Raw genomic sequence first — 23075 nt, 5'->3', positions numbered from 1 at the left:
TGCTGAGACGCTGAGGCGCCGGCGTCTTGCCGAGTGGTACCGTGAGTGACACGTTTAAAGTTCTGGGCATGCAGTATTGAACCAGTGGATTGTTTTACATATCTTGTGGTATTCAAAGTTTTTAAAGTGATTTCCACGTTTTATTAAAACGATATTACACCATGAAGCGCCCCCTCTGTTTGTTTTAGGTGGAATATATATATATATATATATACCGTGTTATCCTCCAGCAATGTCATATATATATATATATATATATATATATATATATATATATATATAAGGAGCTGGTGCGGCACTCAGTAATACAACAATGAAGAAAACTCACGGAGCCATGAAGTTAGGACAACGTTTCAGTTGTATTAAACAACTTTTGTCAAGTCTTACATACATGACTTGTAAGACTTGACAAAAGTTGTTTAATACAACTGAAACGTTGTCCTAACTTCATGGCTCCAGGAGTTTTCTTCATTGTTGTATTACTGAGTGCCGCACCAGCTCCTTCCATTTGTATTCTCCATTGTGAAGGCACCAGAACTCCATTGCCGGCTTTATTGGGAGTGCCTGACTAGCACATTATTATATATATAAATATATATATATATATATATATATATATGACATTGCTGGAGGATAACACGGTATATATATATATATGTGACATTGCTGGAGGATAACACGGTATATATGTGACATTGCTGGAGGATAACACGGTATATATATATATATATGTGACATTGCTGGAGGATAACACGGTATATATATGTGACATTGCTGGAGGATAACACGGTATATATGTATATATGTGACATTGCTGGAGGATAACATGGTGTATATATATATATATATATATATATATATGTGACATTGCTGGAGGATAACACGGTATATATATATGTGACATTGCTGGAGGATAACATGGTGTATATATATATGTGACATTGCTGGAGGATAACTAGGTATATATATATATATATGTGACATTGCTGGAGGATAACACGGTATATATATGTGACATTGCTGGAGGATAACACGATGTATATATATATATATGTGACATTGCTGGAGGATAACGCGGTATATATATATATGACATTGCTGGAGGATAACACGGTATATATATATATATATGTGGCATTGCTGAAGGATAACACGGTATATATATATATATATATATATATATATATATATGACATTGCTGGAGGATAACACGGTATATATATATATATATGTGACATTGCTGGAGGATAACACGGTATATATATGTGACATTGCTGGAGGATAACACGGTATATATGTATATATGTGACATGCTGGAGGATAACATGGTGTATATATATATATATATATGTGACATTGCTGGAGGATAACACGGTATATATATATGTGACATTGCTGGAGGATAACATGGTGTATATATATATGTGACATTGCTGGAGGATAACTAGGTATATATATATATATATGTGACATTGCTGGAGGATAACACGGTATATATATGTGACATTGCTGGAGGATAACTAGGTATATATATATATATATATATATATGACATTGCTGGAGGATAACACGGTATATATATATATATATATATATATATATATGACATTGCTGGAGGATAACACGGTATATATATATATATGTGACATTGCTGGAGGATAACACGGTATATATGTGACATTGCTGGAGGATAACGCGGTATATATGTATATATGTGACATTGCTGGAGGATAACACGGTATATATATATATGTGACAATGCTGGAGGATAACACGATGTATATATATATATATGTGACATTGCTGGAGGATAACGCGTACGCGGTATATATATATATGACATTGCTGGAGGATAACACGGTATATATATATATATATGTGGCATTGCTGAAGGATAACACGGTGTATATTATATATATATAATATATATATATATGACATTGCTGGAGGATAACACGGTATATATATATATATATATATATATATATATATATGTGGCATTGCTGGAGGATAACACGGTATATATATATATATATGTGACATTGCTGGAGGATAACACGGTTATATATATATATATATATATGTGGCATTGCTGGAGGATAACACGGTATATATATATATATATTATATATATATATATATATATATATGACATTGCTGGAGGATAACACGGTATATATATATATATATATATATGTGACATTGCTGGAGGATAACACGGTATATATATATATATATGTGGCATTGCTGGAGGATAACACGGTATATATATATATATATATATATATATATATATGTGACATTGCTGGAGGATAACACGGTATATATATATATATATGTGGCATTGCTGGAGGATTACACGGATATATATATATATATATATATATATGTGACATTGCTGGAGGATAACACGGTATATATGTGACATTGCTGGAGGATAACACGGTATATATATATATATATATATATATATGACATTGCTGGAGGATAACATGGTATATATATATATGTATATATATATGTGACATTGCTGGAGGATAACACGATGTATATATATATATGTGACATTGCTGGAGGATAACGCGGTATATATATATATTATATATATATATATATGACATTGCTGGAGGATAACACGGTATATATATATATATGTGACATTGCTGGAGGATAACACGGTGTATATATATATGTGACATTGCTGGAGGTAACGCGGTATATATATATGTGACATTGCTGGAGGATAACACGGTATATATATATGTGACATTGCTGGAGGATAACACGGTATATATATATATGTGACATTGCTGGAGGATAACACGGTATATTTATATGACATTGCTGGAGGATAACACGGTATATATGTGACATTGCTGGAGGATAACACTGTATATATGTGACATTGCTGGAGGATAACACGGTATATATATATATATATATATATATATATGACATTGCTGGAGGATAACACGGTATATATATATATGTGACATTGCTGGAGGATAACACGGTATATATGTGACATTGCTGGAGGATAACACGGTATATATGTATATATGTGACATTGCTGGAGGATAACACGGTATATATATATATATATATATATATATATATGTGTGACATTGCTGGAGGATAACACGATGTATATATATATATATATGTGACATTGCTGGAGGATAACGCGGTATATATATATATGACATTGCTGGAGGATAACACGGTATATATATATATATATATGTGGCATTGCTGAAGGATAACACGGTATATATATATATATATATATATATATATATATATATATATATATATATATATATATGACATTGCTGGAGGATAACACGGTATATATATATATATATGTGACATTGCTGGAGGATAACACGGTATATATATGTGACATTGCTGGAGGATAACACGGTATATATGTATATATGTGACATTGCTGGAGGATAACATGGTGTATATATATATATATATGTGACATTGCTGGAGGATAACACGGTATATATATATGTGACATTGCTGGAGGATAACATGGTGTATATATATATGTGACATTGCTGGAGGATAACTAGGTATATATATATATATATGTGACATTGCTGGAGGATAACACGGTATATATATGTGACATTGCTGGAGGATAACACGATGTGTATATATATATATATGTGACATTGCTGGAGGATAACGCGGTATATATATATATGACATTGCTGGAGGATAACACGGTATATATATATATATATATGTGGCATTGCTGAAGGATAACACGGTATATATATATATATATATATATATATATATATATATATATATATATATATATATATATATATGACATTGCTGGAGGATAACACGGTATATATATATATATATATATATATGTGGCATTGCTGGAGGATAACACGGTATATATATATATATATGTGACATTGCTGGAGGATAACACGGTATATATATATATATATATATATATATGTGGCATTGCTGGAGGATAACACGGTATATATATATATATATATATATATATATATATATATATGACATTGCTGGAGGATAACACGGTATATATATATATATATATATATATGTGACATTGCTGGAGGATAACACGGTATATATATATATATGTGGCATTGCTGGAGGATAACACGGTATATATATATATATATATATATATATATATATATGTGACATTGCTGGAGGATAACACGGTATATATATATATATATGTGGCATTGCTGGAGGATTACACGGTATATATATATATATATGTGACATTGCTGGAGGATAACACGGTATATATGTGACATTGCTGGAGGATAACACGGTATATATATATATATATATATATATATATATATATGACATTGCTGGAGGATAACATGGTATATATATATATGTATATATATATGTGACATTGCTGGAGGATAACACGATGTATATATATATGTGACATTGCTGGAGGATAACGCGGTATATATATATATATATATATATATATATATATGACATTGCTGGAGGATAACACGGTATATATATATATATGTGACATTGCTGGAGGATAACACGGTGTATATATATATGTGACATTGCTGGAGGATAACGCGGTATATATATATATGTGACATTGCTGGAGGATAACACGGTATATATATATGTGACATTGCTGGAGGATAACACGGTATATATATATATGTGACATTGCTGGAGGATAACACGGTATATTTATATGACATTGCTGGAGGATAACACGGTATATATGTGACATTGCTGGAGGATAACACTGTATATATGTGACATTGCTGGAGGATAACACGGTATATATATATATATATATATATATATATATATGTGACATTGCTGGAGGATAACACGGTATATATATATATATATATATATATATATATATATATATATATATATATATGACATTGCTGGAGGATAACACGGTATATATATATATGTGACATTGCTGGAGGATAACACGGTATATATGTGACATTGCTGGAGGATAACACGGTATATATATATATATATATATATGTGACATTGCTGGAGGATAACACGGTATATATATATATATATATATATATATATATATATGTGGCATTGCTGGAGGATAACACGGTATATATATATATATATATATGTGACATTGCTGGAGGATAACACGGTATATATGTGACATTGCTGGAGGATAACACGGTATATATATATATATATATATATATATATATATATATATATATATGTGACATTGCTGGAGGATAACACGGTATATATATGTGACATTGCTGGAGGATAACACGGTATATATGTATATATGTGACATTGCTGGAGGATAACATGGTATATATATATATATATATATATATATGTGACATTGCTGGAGGATAACACGGTATATATATATATATGTGACATTGCTGGAGGATAACGCGGTATATATGTGTGATAACACAGTATTATACCTCCCAACTGTCCCAATCATCACAGGACAGTCCCATTTGTTTGGGGACTGTTCCGCCTCCCTCTTGGGGTCGGTAGAGTCCCCGCGGTGGGGGGCAGCTTGGAGTCCCACTACCCATTGCTGCTCTGTAGTAGGGAATAGAAGCTGTATGCATCCGCACAGCATCTATTCACCGAGACAGAAAGGAGAGGGTGCATGGCCAGCAGGTCTTAGCTGGCCATGCCCCCACAGCGGCACAATGGGGGCTGGCTTCGCTATAGGATAAACATAGTATATATTTGTGGCATTGCTGTAGGATTATATATCTGTGGCCAGTCTGCAGGGAAAGGCAGTATATGTCAGTGTGTGTGATATTGCTGTGAGAGATCCTCAAAATATTGGCAGCGCCACTCACAGAGACGGTCATACAAATACGGCATACATACAAGTCGTTGTTAGCGGCGCTGCCATTTTGCACGTCTCTCACAGCAACGTTGGCACTTATCCCTGATCATTTTTGCAATCCCGGGATTGGCTTCCCTAATAAAAAAATATTCTGACCACGTCACGCTGTGCAAAGCCGCATAGCCGGAGACAGGAGCAGCCAGGCAACGTCTGTGCGAGCGCACAGACGCTGCCCGGCATTAGATTGCGCATGCGCAGTCTAATCCCAAATTCACAGGAATGGAAACTCCAATTCCAGCAATTTTAGGGACAAATCCCAGGATTCACCACAGTGGTATCGCTGCGGTTAGTATCGCTGGTGGATAGGTATTCGTGATATTGCTGCGCGGAAGTTTATGTTTAGTGTAATACTAGTTTAAAGTCTGTCAAAATGACAGCCTCTGCAGTGTACTTTCACTTTGAGCTGTGACAGTTTTTACTTTCACTTTGAGCTGTGACAGTTTTTCACCCACAAACTCTCCACCCCACCCCCAGTCTCTATCTGCTCCTACCTTCAATCTCTGTCTTCACAGCTCCCTCTCTCCAGCAATTTTGAAACAGACCAGTGTCCCTGCAAAAATTGCTTTCATGTTCTGTTATGACATCTTTTCGCACACAAAGGAGTAATTTGGATCGTCCAGGGGCCTCTAGTGGTCACTGGAGGTACTTCACAGCATTGCTGTAGGGCAGGGCTCCACAAACCCCGGGGCCAGGTCGCCAAGGCCACCATTTGCCAGGAAGAAGATTGCGCTTGGCAGAATGGTCCAACAGCCGGGCAGAGTGGTGGACAGCCCACGCGGCTCTGTCTGTATCAGAGCAGGTCCGTGGCGCGGCTATTTCTACACACAAGGCTGCTCACAAACCAATCGGAGCTCACAGTTCAGTAGCCAATCAGAAGCAGCAATGGTAGCTCCTGATTGGCTGTCGGATCACAAGCTCCAATTGGCTCGCGAGCCAACTTGAGTTTTGAAATAGCCGTGCTTGATCTGATACAGTCATGTGAGTTGTCTACCACTCTACCCAGCTGTTGCCGTTACCGCACATGGTAATCGTAGGGAGGGGAGAGGTAGAGAGAAAGTGTAATCCCCCATAGCAATGAGCATGGGTAACATGGTAGAGCATGAAACTCCTGTCATCAAGCATAAAAACCCCTGGCATCAAGCAAGAAACCCATAGTTATGGCATAACGTGTAATGGGCATTACAGCATGTGGTATAATATGTAATGGATGTGTGACATGTGTAATAGGCATTACAGTGTACATTTTTGGCAAACTATTTTTAGTTTGTCTGCCCTGTTGTAGGGTATGATGTGGGTGGCATTACTGTAAGGTATGATGTGGGTGGCATTGCTGTATGGCAGGCCTGGCCAACCTGTGGCCAGGCCTGGCCAAAATTACACATCCCAGCATGCTTTGCCACAGTTTTAGCATTTCATAATTTCCAAACTGTAGCAATGCATGCTGGGACTTGTAGTTACATAACAACTGGAGGGCCACAGGTTGGCCTGGTAAGCTGTAGGGTATGATAATGTATGGAGGTCATTGCTTTGGGGCATGAGAACGTATCGTTGGCTTGGCTGTGGGGTATGACAATGTGTAGGTTTGCATTGCTGTGGGGTATGATAACATGGGTGGCATTGCTGAGGGGTATGATAACGTATGGGTGGCATTGCTGTGGGGTATGAACGTATGGGTGGCATTGCTGTGGGTATAAAAACGTATGAGTGGCATTGCTGTGGGGTAGGGCGACTTTTGGGTGGCAGTGCTGTGGGGTAGGGTGTCATATGGGTGGCATTGCTGTGGGTAGGGCAACGTATGGGTGGCATTTCTGCGGGGTATGATAAAGTATGAGTGGCATTGCTGTGGTACATGCTAACATATGGTTGGCATTACTTTATGGTATGATAACGTATGGGTGGCAGTGCTGTGGGGTATGATAACATATGGGTGGCATTGCTGTGGGGTATGATAACGTATGGGTGGCATTGCTGTGTGGTATGAGAACGTATGGGTGGCATTGCTGTGGGGTAGGTTGACTTATGGGTGGCATTGCTGTGGTGTAGGGTGACTTATGGGTGGCGGTGCTGTGAGGTAGGGTGACATATGGGTAGCATTGCTGGGGGGTAGGGTAACATATGGGTGGCATTGCTGTGGGGTAAGGTGACCCATGGGTGGCATTGCTGTGGGGTAAGGTGACCCATGGGTGGCATTGCTGTGGGGCATGGTAACATATGGGTGGCATTGCTGTGGGGCATGATAATGTATGGATGGCATTGCTGTGGGGCATGATAATGTATGGATGGCATTGCTGTGGGGCATGATAAGGTATGGGTGGCATTGTTGTGGGGCATGATAAGGTATGGGTGGCATTACTGTGGGGCATGATAACATATGGGTGGCATTGCTGTGGGGCAGGATAACGTATGGGTGGCACTGCTGTGGGGCAGGATAAGGTACGGGTGGCATTGCTGTGGGGTAGGAGTAGGTATGGATGGCATTGCTTTGGGGTATGATAACGTATGGGTGGCATTGCTATTGGGTATGATAACATATGGGTGGCATTTACCAAACCCAGCAAACTGTCCTCCTAACTTTCTGTTCCTCGCCCTATTTACCCCTCTGGTGTCACCTCCTCTTTAGAATGTAAGCTCTCATGAGCAGGGACCTCTTACCTCATGTGATTATCCTCCCTTACTTCGACGGCACCAAAGCATGCTGTGTGCTGCCACCTGGATACTTATGTTGCAGCAATCGGCTGATGTTCCTATAATTATTTACCATGTACATGTCCTGTATTATCTTCAACTGTAAGTCACTGTATTTTTTTTTTTTTCCTGTTTGATTATGTGTACTGTGTAACTGGGCGCTGTGGAACCCTTGTGGTGCCATATAAATGAAGGATAATAATAATAATAATTGCTGTGGGGTATGATAATGTATCGGTGGCAAAGCTGTGGGGTATGATCACGTATGGGTGGCATTGCTGTGGGGCATGGTAACTTATGGGTGGCATTGCAGTGGGGCAGGAGAAGGTACGGGAGGCATTGCTGTGGAGTAGGATAACGTACGGGTGGCATTGCTGGGGGGTAGGCTAAACGTACGGGTTGCATTGCTGTGGGGTTGGAGAACGTACAGGTGGCATTGCTGTGGAGTAGGAGAACGTATGGGTGGCATTACTGTGGGGTAGGAGAACGTATGGGTGGCATTGCAGTGGGGCAGGAGAAGGTACGGGTGGCATTGCTGTGGAGTAGGATAACGTACGGGTGGCATTGCTGTGGGGTAGGCTAAACGTACGGGTTGCATTGCTGTGGGGTTGGAGAACGTACAGGTGGCATTGCTGTGGAGTAGGAGAACGTATGGGTGGCATTACTGTGGGGTAGGAGAACGTACGGGTGGCATTGCTGTGGGGTAGGATAACGTACAGGTGGCATTGCTGTGGGGTAGGAGAACGTATGGGTGGCATTGCTGTGGGGTAGGATAACGTACGGGTGGCATTGCTGTGGGGTAGGAGAACGTACGGGTGGCATTGCTGTGGGGTAGGAGAACGTATGGGTGGCATTGCTGTGGGGTATGGTAACGTACATGTGGCATTGCAGTGGGGTAGGAGAACGTACGGGTGGCATTGCTGTGGGGTAGGAGAACGTACGGGTGGCATTGCTGTGGGGTATGGTAACGTATGGGTGGCATTGCTGTGGAGTATGGTAATGTACAGGTGGCATTGCTGTGGGGTAGGAGAACGTATGGGTGGCATTGTTGTGGGGTAGGAGAACGTACGGGTAGCATTGCTGTGGGGTAGGAGAACGTACGGGTGGCATTGCTGTGGGGTATGGTAACGTATGGGTGGCATTGCTGTGGGGTAGGAGAACATACGGGTGGCATTGCTGTGGGGTTGGAGAACATACGGGTGGCATTGTTGTGGGGTAGGAGAACGTACAGGTGGCATTGCTGTGGGGTAGGAGAACATACGGGTGGCATTGCTGTGGGGTATGGTAACGTATGGGTGGCATTGCTGTGGGGTAGGAGAACGTACGGGTGGCATTGCTGTGGGGTATGGTAACGTATGGGTGGCATTGCTGTGGGGTAGGAGAACGTATGGGTGGCATTGCTGTGGGGTAGGAGACCGTATCGGTGGCATTGCTGTGGGGTAGGAGAACGTATGGGTGGCATTGCTGTGGGGTAGGAGAACGTATGGGTGGCATTGCTGTGGGGTATGACTTAACAGTTATTTCAGTACTTATTTTGCCATCTGGGTAACTGCTAATAATGCAGAAAGGGAATGCCATCTGTTGCGGTTCTGCAGCAGCGCAGGGGTTAATACCGAGCCGGGAGAGCCACCGAGCGCTCATCTGCATTCATGTAAGCATGCTCTGCGCGGGATCTCTTGCAGCAATACTGTCATCACACGCTACCTCCACTGCCCCAATGGCGTCACTGTTCCCTGAGTCAGTAGCAGGCTGCTCCTGGACATGCCATCACTGCCAGCCACATCACATATGTCTGGCACCTGCGCTGGCAGCATCACCTTTCTTAAATGAACCAGGGTCAAATGAGGTGAAGGAGGTGCCAGCTGCCCAACCTGGGGATGAGACCAGTGCGTGATCCTCCCTTCCCTATAGCAGTCCCTGCGTCTCTCATGCTCAGATTGTCTCTAGAGATATGTGCTGATGAGGACTGTGGTCATTGGGGGGGGGGGGGGGACTGTAGCAAGTCACTGTCACTTCCACTTGTTCGTCAGCAATAAGAATCCTGCAGGACAGAGCCGCTTAATCTGCCACTGCCCCCTTTTGTAGCTGAGGGGTTAATTCTGGTGCAAGGGTTGTAATAGAGACAAGGTAATGTCAGTAACGCCCGTACAGCGATACATGGCTATCCTGCTACTCTGCTAGATATATATATAGTTCTCCCTTTGAGCTATTACTGTAGCACATCCCTGCATCCATCTGAGAATAGAGTCTGCCTTAATACTATTTAGATGATGCAGTCTTCTTAATGCCGTGGAAATTTGCACTGGATGACGCGGAGCGCTACACGCTTGCTGGCATTCTAGGCTGTCACATGATCATGTGGGATCCTTGCAGCCTGCAATGTGTAATAGGACTGCAAATGGAGTTTTGATCCAAGGATCCTCTCTGTGACTTCATATGTGCCTTCCAGCCGGCTCGGACAAAGGGCAGACCGCAATCCCAGGCTGTTCCACGATGCCACCTGATTCATCTCCCTTCTGCCTGTCTGTCGTCCGCTGGGAGAAGACACTGGTGGATCTATAGCGGCAGAGTTGATTAAGGGAACACTGTTCAGTTGACTTCTTCTTGGTGGTAGTTGCGTCTGGCACTCAGCTGACATGCTCACACGCTGCTGCGGCTCTGGGTACATAGCACAGAGGAGCACGCTGGTCCCCTACCTCCGTCTGCTGCAGCCTCTCCTCCTCTCGCATTGTACCATGTAGTGCTGATACTGCTGCATACATCTTTTTGTTTTGTTTTGTTATGTTTCGTATATTCTTCAGTGATTTTTTTTTTTTTTTTTTTAATGCTGTGTGATTAATTGGTTGTGACAATGATGAACATGCATTCTCGGAGAGCGACTGCAGCTGTGATGATGAGAGGGTGTAATAATAACAGTCGTTATGCTCGGAATTCTCCCCACAGTGACTGCATTATTGAAGAGAAGAGTGTGCTGCTGCAAAAGAAAGATAATGAAGGCTTTGGATTCGTACTCCGAGGGGCAAAAGGTAGGACCTGTAGATGCGAGGTAACGTGTGTGTGCACCCTGTGTCCTTCTCCCCCCCCCCCCCTTGTTCATGTCTGAAATTAAAGCAGGAGTTCTATCTGGTGCTGCCAGTTGCTAGACAACACAGTTCACCCCTGCTTTCGCCACACTCTCCCTAACGCTGGGAATACAGAGTCACCCACCGCAGCCCAGTGACACAAGACGAACATGCATGCAAAACTTTCAGAGGCGTCAACCTCACATTTAAGAATAAAAGGGGGGGGGGGGGTAGTGCTGGCATTCAGAGGATTAAGTTGGAAGGCAGGCAGGCATGGCTGGTATGGAATACAGATAACGCGTGCCCTGGTATTCCCACTTTGCTCGCCACACATGGGCCACTATTTATTTACATTTCCTCATATAGCGCCAACGTGTTCTGTAGCGCTGTACAATTAGGAATAAAACAGCAGTAAAGCGAGACTGGGCAATAATAAAACGATACAGAGGGAAGAGGGCCCTGCACGCAAGCTTGTAATCTATAGGGTAGGGTATAGATAGCGGAAACAGGCGGCGCTTCTCCTATATAAGTTATGTCGGCAAGTTTCCTATACAGTACTTGTTATCAGGCCATCAAACCGACAGAGCAACGGTAATGTCAGCTGTGAGCACCAGAACAGGGCAACACTGGAATCACACGGTCGGGCACCACCAATGTCCGCCGGCACGCACAACACTTGGATTCCCCCTACAGAGGTGAAGAGAAGAGTTAGAACTTGAATTTCTAGGATGTGTGGTGGTCTCGTTACGCAGGATGATACCATTAGCACTTGCTGCTGGTTGGACGCTGGGTAGAAATCTGTTTAATGTCTTGTTGTGTACAGGAATAAATTAGAATTGATTTAATCACTGGTTTATGCTATCCCGATACTGCCTTAGATCCTAGTCTCACAGCATACACCTCTAGGACAAGAGAACGCTGGAATTAGGAGCTGTGGGCCTTGCATGTGACATACTGCACATTGTATGTGTACTTTGCATTTTCCCATAGAATAAGCACAACAAATAGTCCCCCACATACCGTAGCAGCTGGGTCCCTGGCTGCATTCACATGTCTGCCTGGACAATATACAGTATAACTGTACATGTTTTATTTATTTTTTTAGCCTTTAAGGCATGTCCATACTATGGCCCTCCAGCTGTTGGGAAACTACAAGTCCCATCATGCCTTGCCACAGTTTTGCTCTTAGGGAATGCTAAAACTATGGCAAGGCATGCTGGGATGTGTAGTTTCACAACAGCTGGAGGGCCGCAGTTTGAACATGCCTGCAGTTTAAACGATTGCGTTTGATTAATAAATTTGCGGAAGAGTCTCAGAATAGTGGCGCTGCTTATTTGGTCAGATGTGTGCCAGTCATGTGACGTAGTGCCAGGCAGCTACTTGGGGTCCTAGTTGGGAGCAGGTGCCAGGGAGATGTGTGTACAGGTGTTGCTGCTGCATTCTAGGATATCACAGGGCTTGAGAGAGGGGGGGGAATCCTTTATTTGGAGCCTTTTCTGGAACAAATGGATTGATCCCCTGGCCCAGCGTTGGCCATTCCCCCGGGGCGATACACGGCTACATTTCCAGCTGGTCGCTGCTTATAAAACATTCAGCGGCCCAATCTGGGTCAGAAAACTAAATAGGGTAGCGATGACTGAGGATATTGCAGGCTTTATGGCGCCCTGGTGCGAGGGAAGATAGTATTCTACTGCATTTCTGCCAGAATAAAATAATTAGCTTATATATATATATATATATATATATATATATATATATATACTCCACGAAGCGCATCAATATGCATTTATGCCATTACTCGTGAGTTTTGACCTGCGTTCTACGCTGGCGGTATGTAGGGCGACTGCATCATGTAGCCGAGATGCGCTCGTGTGACAATTGTAAAGATATGTTGATTAGAATGAATACATGAACCAAACATCTGGGTTTAAGTCAGGGATGGGGGAACCTTTGTCCCTCCAGATGCTGTTGAACTACACATCCCAGCATGCCCTGCTACAGATTTGCTATTTGGCCATGCTAAAACTGTTGCAGGGCATGCTGGGATGCGTAGTGCAGCAGCCACTGGAGGGACAAAGGTTCCCCCATCCCTGATTTAAGTCGTCTTAAACATTGTCATGATTTATTGTAAAGCGGCTTCTCTGCTATAGCCTGCAGGGCTGTCGGCTGAGGCCTAACCAGAATGGGGGGCTACTAATAGGTGCTACGCCTATCGTAAGCATTGCTACTCTTCTGGCCCTGGGGCAGGCAACCCGCTAGCCACTCCCTCATTGCGGCACTGCTACTGTGTGGGAATTATTTGGAGAGAGAGAGTGTACCAGCCATTCAGCTCCTAACTGCCTTACAGCAGCTGATTGGCTGGTACTCTATCTCCATTTACATTATTGGGGTTATTCTGCTTGATTCGTAGGGCTGCGAGTCCACAAACCCCGCCTTGCAAATGATTGGCTGGCGCCACCCATTCGCAAGCACAATGGTGTTGGGGGGGGGGGGGGGCCCGTGGCCCAGCATAAGCGGAACACAGCATGGACGGTTTAACATAATTAGATGTATCCCTAGATACAAATCTACAGTTCTGGAGCATATATATATATATATATATATATATATATATATATATATATACACACACAATGATGACATTCAACCATTGTGTTTAGTGATTTCTGATTGGCTACTTGCTTTTTGACCCTAGCAGCTGAGTACTTAACCCTTTGAGTGCCAACATCTGTGTGAGAGATGTTCAATTTATCCACAAAAAATTGCCTGCGTCGCTCACATTTGTTATATAAATTCAAATGTTGTGTAAAAAAGACCAACGCGGCTTTTACCTGGCATTTGGTCCCCGTTCTGACTGCTAAGGCAAATCCCCGATTGAAGCAGTTCTACCCAGTAATTTGCCTTTTAACAAAAGTTGTTCTTGCAGTGTGAACAGGTCAACCCATGTCTGCATACCCGGGTAAAAGTGGGATACGGTCATTGGGTCTACAGCAAGTTAGTCGACAATCATTAGGTCGACATGGGGATAGGTCGACATGGGTCTAAGTCGACATGGGTCTAGGTTGACAGGTCATTAGGTCGACACAAGCATTAGTTCGACAGTGTCTATGTCGACAGTCAAAAGGTTGACATGGGGTTTTTCACTGTTTTTTGAGCCGACATGTGCCGACAGGCGGTATTTCATGCCCTACCATCCAATAGGGCGTGGTGGGAGAATAAAATAGTGTGTCCGAAGCATTGCGAGCGGATTTGTTGCACTGGAAACTGTGTTCATGTCGACTGTGTCGACATTTGGGTAAAAAAAACTGTGAAAACCCTATGTCAACCTAATGACTGTCGACCAGCTTGCTGTGACGAAACAATCCCATAAAAATCAGGGTTGGAGACTTTTAAAATGATAAAAGTCGTTGCTGAATCAGTGGTTGTGGGCCAAGGCCTTATTCCGCATTTACTAGTGATAATTACGTCCCATGGAAACCATCGCCAGTGTTTGGGATACGTATATATGGGGGCTATAACTTTTCAATGATTTGAAACGCTCAAACTGTTGTCTGTGTTCTTTCTACCCTCTTTAAGCGGATACACCCATTGAGGAGTTTAACCCAACACCGGCCTTCCCTGCTCTGCAGTACCTGGAATCGGTGGACGAGGATGGGGTGGCCTGGCAGGCCGGACTGAGGACTGGAGACTTCCTCATAGAGGTAGGACATACGGAGTTATTGATTACTCAGTTGATATATTGGAGAACGTTACGCAGCTGGAAATCATCTCTCTGTTGTTGGTGTATTGTGTGATGTAGTGGAAGAGGCTTCTGGTGCATTAAGGAAGTTCTAGTATGTTCAGTACGTAGCAAATGGGAGATGTTCTGAGCACTGTGGTCTGTATTGCATTGGGATAATCTGATCTGTCTACTGTTGATTCCAATGTAAATCTGCGTCCAAGATCGCACCGGCGATGATCTGCTGGAGGATGGTCGCAGAAGTTTGCCTGTTTGATAGTAACTTGCACTTTTGTAGCACATTGTCTAGGTTGGTGACTGGTTAATCAGAAATGGCAGTTTGGGTTATATAACAACCAAGTATAAATATGCAAGTGTTCATTAATGCTAAGTGGTTATTGGCGCTGATAAGGGTTCTGCACATTCTCATTTTGTTTGTAAAACATCTCCAATGTGACTTGAAGGGAACATAACCTGACTTCCACTTAAAGTATGAAATAAATATTGATCAGACCTGTGCAGGCGTGTGGCTCCGCCCATTCCCATCCAGATTGCTGGACTTATCCAGGGTACCGTAAGCAAGCAAGTGTTCCTGACGTCACATTCTCCTGGATGTGCTCTTCTGTTCCGAGGACAGGGGAGACCATCTATTGTCACTCGTTGCTATTTTGGTTTTCGGAAAAGTGGAACATTTCATTCAAAAGCCAGATTTATCTTATAATATTTAAGCACGTTGATTGGCTCATACAGCGAATAGAGGTGACGGACCGTGGTCACAGCGGACATCACAGGTCTCTGTAACAGTTTGGGATTTTTGGATATATACACAAGGCGTGCAGTATCTGCCTGTATACAGGATAGCACTCGCAATCTCCCAAATTCACTTTCTCAAGCCACACCTAATTTGCTCTCTTGAGCTGCGTTCTCTGTATTAACTATGGAAGTGTCTGTCTGTACTATACATCACGTTGTATTTACTGCATTTTTCTGCCCTGAAATAGAACTGGGCAGGATCATGTAGAACGTGGCATAGAACCGGGCAGGATGAAATAACACCGGGCTGCATGAAATAGAACCGGTCAGGAGCAGATCAGTATGAAATAGGGCAGGATAAAATAGAACCGGACCAGGACAGGACAGGATGGAATCGAACCGGTCAGGAGCAGAACAGGATGGAATAGAACCGGTCAGGAGCAGAACAGGACAGGATGGAATAGAACCGGTCAGGAGCAGAACAGGACAGGATGGAATAGAACCGGTCAGGAACAGAACAGGACAGGATGGAATAGAACCGGTCAGGAACAGAACAGGACAGGATGGAATAGAACCGGTCAGGAGAAGAACAGGACAGGATAGAATAGAACCGGGCAGTAGCAGAACAGGACAGGATGGAATAGAACCGGGCAGGAGCAGAACCAGGCAGGATATAATCAAACCGGGCAAGAGCAGAACAGGACAGGATGGAATAAAACCGGTCAGGAATAGAATAGAACAGGACAGGATGGGATAGAACCGGTCAGGAACAGGACAGGATGGGATAGAACCAGTCAGGAGAAGAACAGGACAGGATGGAATAGAACCGGTCAGGAGCAGAACAGGGCAGGATGGGATAGAACCGGTCAGGAACAGGACAGGATGGGATAGAACCGGTCAGGAGCAGAACAGGACAGGATGGAATAGAACCGGTCAGGAGCAGAACAGGACATGATGTAATAGAACTGGTCAGGAGCAGAACCAGGCAGGATATAATCAAACCGGGCAAGAGCAGAACAGGACAGGATGGGATAGAACCGGTCAGGAGCAGAACAGGACAGGATGGAATAGAACCAGGCAGGAGCAGAACAGGATGGAATAGAACCGCGCAGCAGCAGAACAGGATAGGATGGAACAGAACTGGTCAGGAGCAGAACAGGACAGGATGGAATAGAACCGGGCAAGAGCAGAACAGGATAGGATGGGATAGAACCGGTCAGGAGCAGAACAGGAAAGGATGGGATAGAACCGGTCAGGAACAGAACAGGACAGGATGGAATAGAACTGGTCAGGAGCAGAACCAGGCAGGATATAATCAAACCGGGCAAGAGCAGAACAGGACAGGATGGGATAGAACCGGTCAGGAGCAGAACAGTACAGGATGGAATAGAACCAGGCAGGAGCAGAACAGGATGGAATAGAACCGCGCAGCAGCAGAACAGGATAGGATGGAACAGAACTGGTCAGGAGCAGAACAGGACAGGATGGAATAGAACCGGGCAAGAGCAGAACAGGATAGGATGGGATAGAACCGGTCAGCAGCAGAACAGGACAGGATGGGATAGAACTGGTCAGGAGCAGAACAGGACAGGATGGGATAGAACCGGGCAGCAGCAGAACAGGACAGGATGGAATAGAACCGGGCAGGAGCAGAACAGGATAGAACAGAACAGGACAGGATGAAATAGAACCAGGCAGGAGCAGAACAGGATAGAACAGAACAGGACAGGATGGAATAGGACAGGACAATAATCTATATACCTGTGTGTACTCCCAATAACTCCCAACCATGAGGGATCATTACACACATTGTGGCTGTAGATAGAGCCTCATACTACCCTATGGGCGGATAAAGACTCAGGCGGCCTCACTTTCTAATCGAACTATAGCTCTGTAGAGATATTAGTTAGGTGGTTAGCAGCCTGACTGCTGGTACACACACACGTTGCTCGGTATACACACACACATTGCTCTGTACACACACACACACACATAAGTTGCTCGGCACACACACACATTGCTCGGTACACACACACACACATTGCTCTGTACACACACACACACACATTGCTCGGTACACACACACGTTGCTCGGTACACACACACATTGCTCTGTACACACACACACACACATAAGTTGCTCGGCACACACACACATTGCTCGGTACACACACACACACACATTGCTCTGTACACACACACACACACACACACATTGCTCGGTACACACACACACATAAGTTGCTCGGCACACACACACATTGCTCGGTACACACACACATTGCTCGGTACACACACACCCATTGCTCGGTACACACACACCCATTGCTCGGTACACACACACACATTGCTCGGTACACACACACACATTGCTCGGTACACACACACACATTGCTCGGCACACACACACACACACATTGCTCGGTACACACACACACATTGCTCGGTACACACACACACACACATTGCTCGGTACACACACACGTTGCTCGGTACACACACACACACACACCCATTGCTCGGTACACACACACCCATTGCTCGGTACACACACACCCATTGCTCGGTACACACACACCCATTGCTCGGTACACACACACACACACACACACATTGCTCGGTACACACACACACATTGCTCAGTACACACACACGTTGCTCGGTACACACACACACGTTGCTCGGTACACACACACACGTTGCTCGGTACACACACACACACATTGCTCGGTACACACACACGTTGCTCGGTAAACACACACACACACACATTGCTCGGTACACACACACGTTGTTCGGTACACACACGTTGCTCGGTACACACACACACATTGCTTGGTACACACACACACGTTGCTCGGTACACACACACATTGCTCAGTACACACACACATTGCTCGGTACACACACGTTGCTCGGTACACACACACACACATTGCTCGGTACACACACACGTTGCTCGGTACACACACACATTGCTCAGTACACACACACACGTTGCTCGGTACACACACACGTTGCTCAGTACACACACACACATTGCTCGATACACACACGTTGCTCGTTACACACACACATTGCTCAGTACATGACCATACATAATGGGAGGGTATGTGGAATCACAGGATCTGTTTTTGCAGAGATAACCACTTACAGGATGGATTCCTTGAATGGAAGTAATTATCTGTATCTGTAGTTATACAGGTGTGATTACAGGACGCCTTTATCAATGTAAAGGGATTCAGCTATTGTGTACAGTGGCAGGAACCAGTCAGAATACTAGGGTTTATATGTATACCCATTGCCTAAACACAGTGGGGTTGCTATTTTCACACACACACACACACACACACACACACACACACACACACACATTGCTCGGTACACACACACGTTGCTCGGTACACACACACACACACACACACACACGTTGCTCGGTACACACACACACATTGCTCGGTACACACACACCCATTGCTCGGTACACACACACACATTGCTCGGTACACACACACACATTGCTCGGTACACACACACACATTGCTCAGTACACACACACGTTGCTCGGTACACACACACGTTGCTCGGTACACACACACACACGTTGCTCGGTACACACACACACACACACACACACACACATTGCTCGGTACACACACACGTTGCTCGGTACACACACACACGTTGCTCGGTACACACACACACGTTGTTCGGTACACACACACACATTGCTCGGTACACACACACACGTTGCTCGGTACACACACACATTGCTCGGTACACACACGTTGCTCGGTACACACACACACACATTGCTCGGTACACACACACATTGCTCGGTACACACACACATTGCTCAGTACACACACACACACGTTGCTCGGTACACACACACGTTGCTCGGTACACACACACGTTGCTCGGTACACACACACATTGCTCAGTACACACACACACACATTGCTCGGTACACACACGTTGCTCGTTACACACACACATTGCTCAGTACATGACCACACATAATGGGAGGGTATGTGGAATCACAGGATCTGTTTTTGCAGAGATAACCACTTACAGGATGGATTCCTTGAATGGAAGTAATTATCTGTATCTGTGTGATTACAGGACGCCTTTATCAATGTAAAGGGATTCAGCTATTGTGTACAGTGGCAGGAACCAGTCAGAATACTAGGGTTTATATGTATACCCATTGCCTAAACACAGTGGGGTTGCTATTTTCGAAATTCATCCTAGCAGTTGTATTACATCCCTGAGGTGTGAGGCACATCATGCCTCAGTCTTCTGTATTAATTATATAGAACAGCTCCATATCTTGCAGTTTTCTCAGATTCAATCTGACACCGCCGTGTGTGTGTGAGTGTGTGTGTGTGTGTGCGCGTTGCCCTCATACAGTAGTACCCTGTTTTCTGGTTAACTGTCTGAACCCCTCTACTGCCGGTAGGTAATGGGGACCCTGTAATTGTGGTTTTAAAAGGGGGATCCAACCTCCTGGCTGTATTGGCATAATTACTGCGACTGTCCTGTAGGCTTGGTGTGAAAATGTGACCAACAAGGGGGGTCTTGGGTCTGTGAGTTCCATGTGATTGGCTCACATCCTGCCCTGGTGCCGCCACACTGCTGTCCCCAGCCAATCGCTGTACAGACGTGCTGCAACCGGCAGTTCTCATCTCTGTTCATTCATCTTTTGCGAACATCGAAAAGGTGTGCAGGAAAATCATCGATGTTTTCTTATCTTCTTTTTTTTATTATGCTTTTCTTTAGTGTATTATCAAAAAATCATAGCCGTCTATTGAAAGCCAACTGCCTGATAAATATACAGCACCTATGTTTTCAGCAGAAATGCGGACAAAGGGTTACAGTGTCTGCGTACAGCACAGATTCCTTCCCCCAACATCCAATTAGTTAGTGACTTATTTGATGAGTGATAGGAAAATGGGCAGACTGGATGGGCCATGTGCTTCTGCATCACCCAGATCTCGGATACAATTAACCAGTTGAAGCTTTTCAATATGGCCGCCCTTCTGGAGGAAGTGTGGCCTGGGGTTGCCATGGAGACAGGAGCAGTAATGCCAGGCCTGAATTTACTCTTTGGATGCCTAGGTAAAGAAATAGTTGATATGCAGCACAACAAGCTGAATGCTGGCAGAACAGTGACCTGCACCGCTGGCAATGTCCGTCCAGACTTGTCTCTCACTGGTGGCTGGGTTCAGTGATCTCATAGGTGGGTGACTATATTTAAAACTGTGATTTGGGATATATGCGTTATCCATTTCTCAGCATGGAAACTGATGCTGTTCTGGGATCATTTTATTACAGTATACATTGTCTTGTTTACTGGCAGTAGACCTGCGGGTGTGGGTCATTGGCTCTACCAAATTAAGGTTGACATAAATTGTGTCAGCACAAAAAGGTTAACATGTCCAAGGCCGACAGGGTCAACAAAGGTCGACACAAGCATTCGTTCGACACTCAAAAGGTCAACATGGGGTTTTCGCACTTTTTGTCCCGAATGTCGACACAGTCGACATGGGCACCGAAAAAGTGCACCACGTCCACTCGCCATGCTTTGGGCTCTGTGCCTTGCTAGACTTGGCACACTGTTATATTCTCCCTCCACACCCTAGTGGATGGTAGGGCATGAAATACCGCCTGTCGGCACGAGTCAACTTTAAAAAAAGTGAAATACCCATGTTGACCTTTTGACCTTTCCAATGTTGACCTACCGCTTGTGTCGACCTTTTGACCCTGTCAATCTTAGGCATGTTGACCTTTATCATGTGTCCACCCAAAATATGTTGACCTTAATAGCGTCAACCTTCCAACTGTATACCAGACCAGCGCTGTTGTGCGGATTACTCTTTATAGAGTTTCGTTCCCTGTTCAGCTCTTCTGAGAATCAGGGGGGTAGGGAAGGACCATTTGGGACATGGGATTCTATACTTGATAGAGAAGCTTGGCAAGGCCCACCGCTCCCCCCACACCTCCCGCAGCAGCCATAGTGTACCACTTATGCCAGCCAGTCCCAATGTCTGAGCAGGCCAATGCCCTGATTATTTTACACCGGTCAGTGATCAGTCAGATTAGAGAGCTGTGATCCCCGCTTTATTAGGAGGATACCATAGCATCTGAGATTCTTCACAGCAGCACAGAGGAGCTGGAGAGCAGACATGACGTTCCCTGTGCAGTGATATTACGACCGGGAGTGTCAGTGTTCCCAATTATTATTAAGGCCTTTCACTTCTAATGTGCCAGCCACAAGTCTTCATTCTAAGATGCATATTTATAAGTCCTAAATGCTTCTAAAACAAATGTTTTGGCCGGATTATGGCAAACACAATTAGCTATTTATTACAGCGATTACACCGATGACATCACAGATGACTCCGGTGTCGACCAAACGGTCAGTTACTACAGCCATGCATGCACCCATGGAGATTATTCCTGCCTGCATCTGATTATCATAATGACAATCTATGTCACAAGCAAACCGATTGTGATTGGCTGTTTGCAAGTGAGTCACTGATGCCGTTTGGAAATGTCTTCATCACTTCATTACACCTTTTTTTTCTAGGGGTGGCCCTCGGTGGGTTACCCACTAATGGTCAGCATCCATGAAACCATTGATAGGTAACCTCAATAGAGTGAAACCATCTGCAAGGAAGCCCACTGACGGTCACCCGTGCTTTACAGTTCAGTAGGCTGTGGTCCTATGAGAGCCCAGAGGCGTGGCTTTGCTGGCGTGTTGGGGGTGGAGCTAAGCTCTGTGTCTCGAAACTTTGTAAAATGAAAACTATTCGTTGCTTGTGCATCGATGGCAAAAGTATTCAACGTTGGTCATAGACCATTGATGATTTTTGAATCCATTGACAGTCGATGGCCATCCCTACTTTTTCCTGGTTGTATCTGTTGT

The 23075-nt window shown here is 44.1% G+C and overlaps 1 protein-coding gene across 1 annotated transcript in view; it reads left to right on the top strand.

Moving 5' to 3' along the window:
• SHANK2 (SH3 and multiple ankyrin repeat domains 2) overlaps positions 1-23075 on the top strand; it is a 303970-nt gene that overhangs the window by 182808 nt on the left and 98087 nt on the right. Inside the window, exons 14-15 of the mRNA XM_083163796.1 lie at positions 11555-11637; positions 15250-15374. Coding sequence (XP_083019922.1) covers positions 11555-11637; positions 15250-15374 — 208 coding nt within the window. The remainder of the gene's footprint in view (positions 1-11554; positions 11638-15249; positions 15375-23075) is intronic.

The sequence above is a fragment of the Crinia signifera genome, chromosome 11 (assembly GCF_055691185.1).
Source record: "Crinia signifera chromosome 11, ASM5569118v1, whole genome shotgun sequence".
Classification (NCBI taxonomy): domain Eukaryota; kingdom Metazoa; phylum Chordata; class Amphibia; order Anura; family Myobatrachidae; genus Crinia; species Crinia signifera.
The sequence above is the reverse complement of the archived record's forward strand: the minus strand, read 5'-3'. Positions and strand labels throughout refer to the sequence as shown.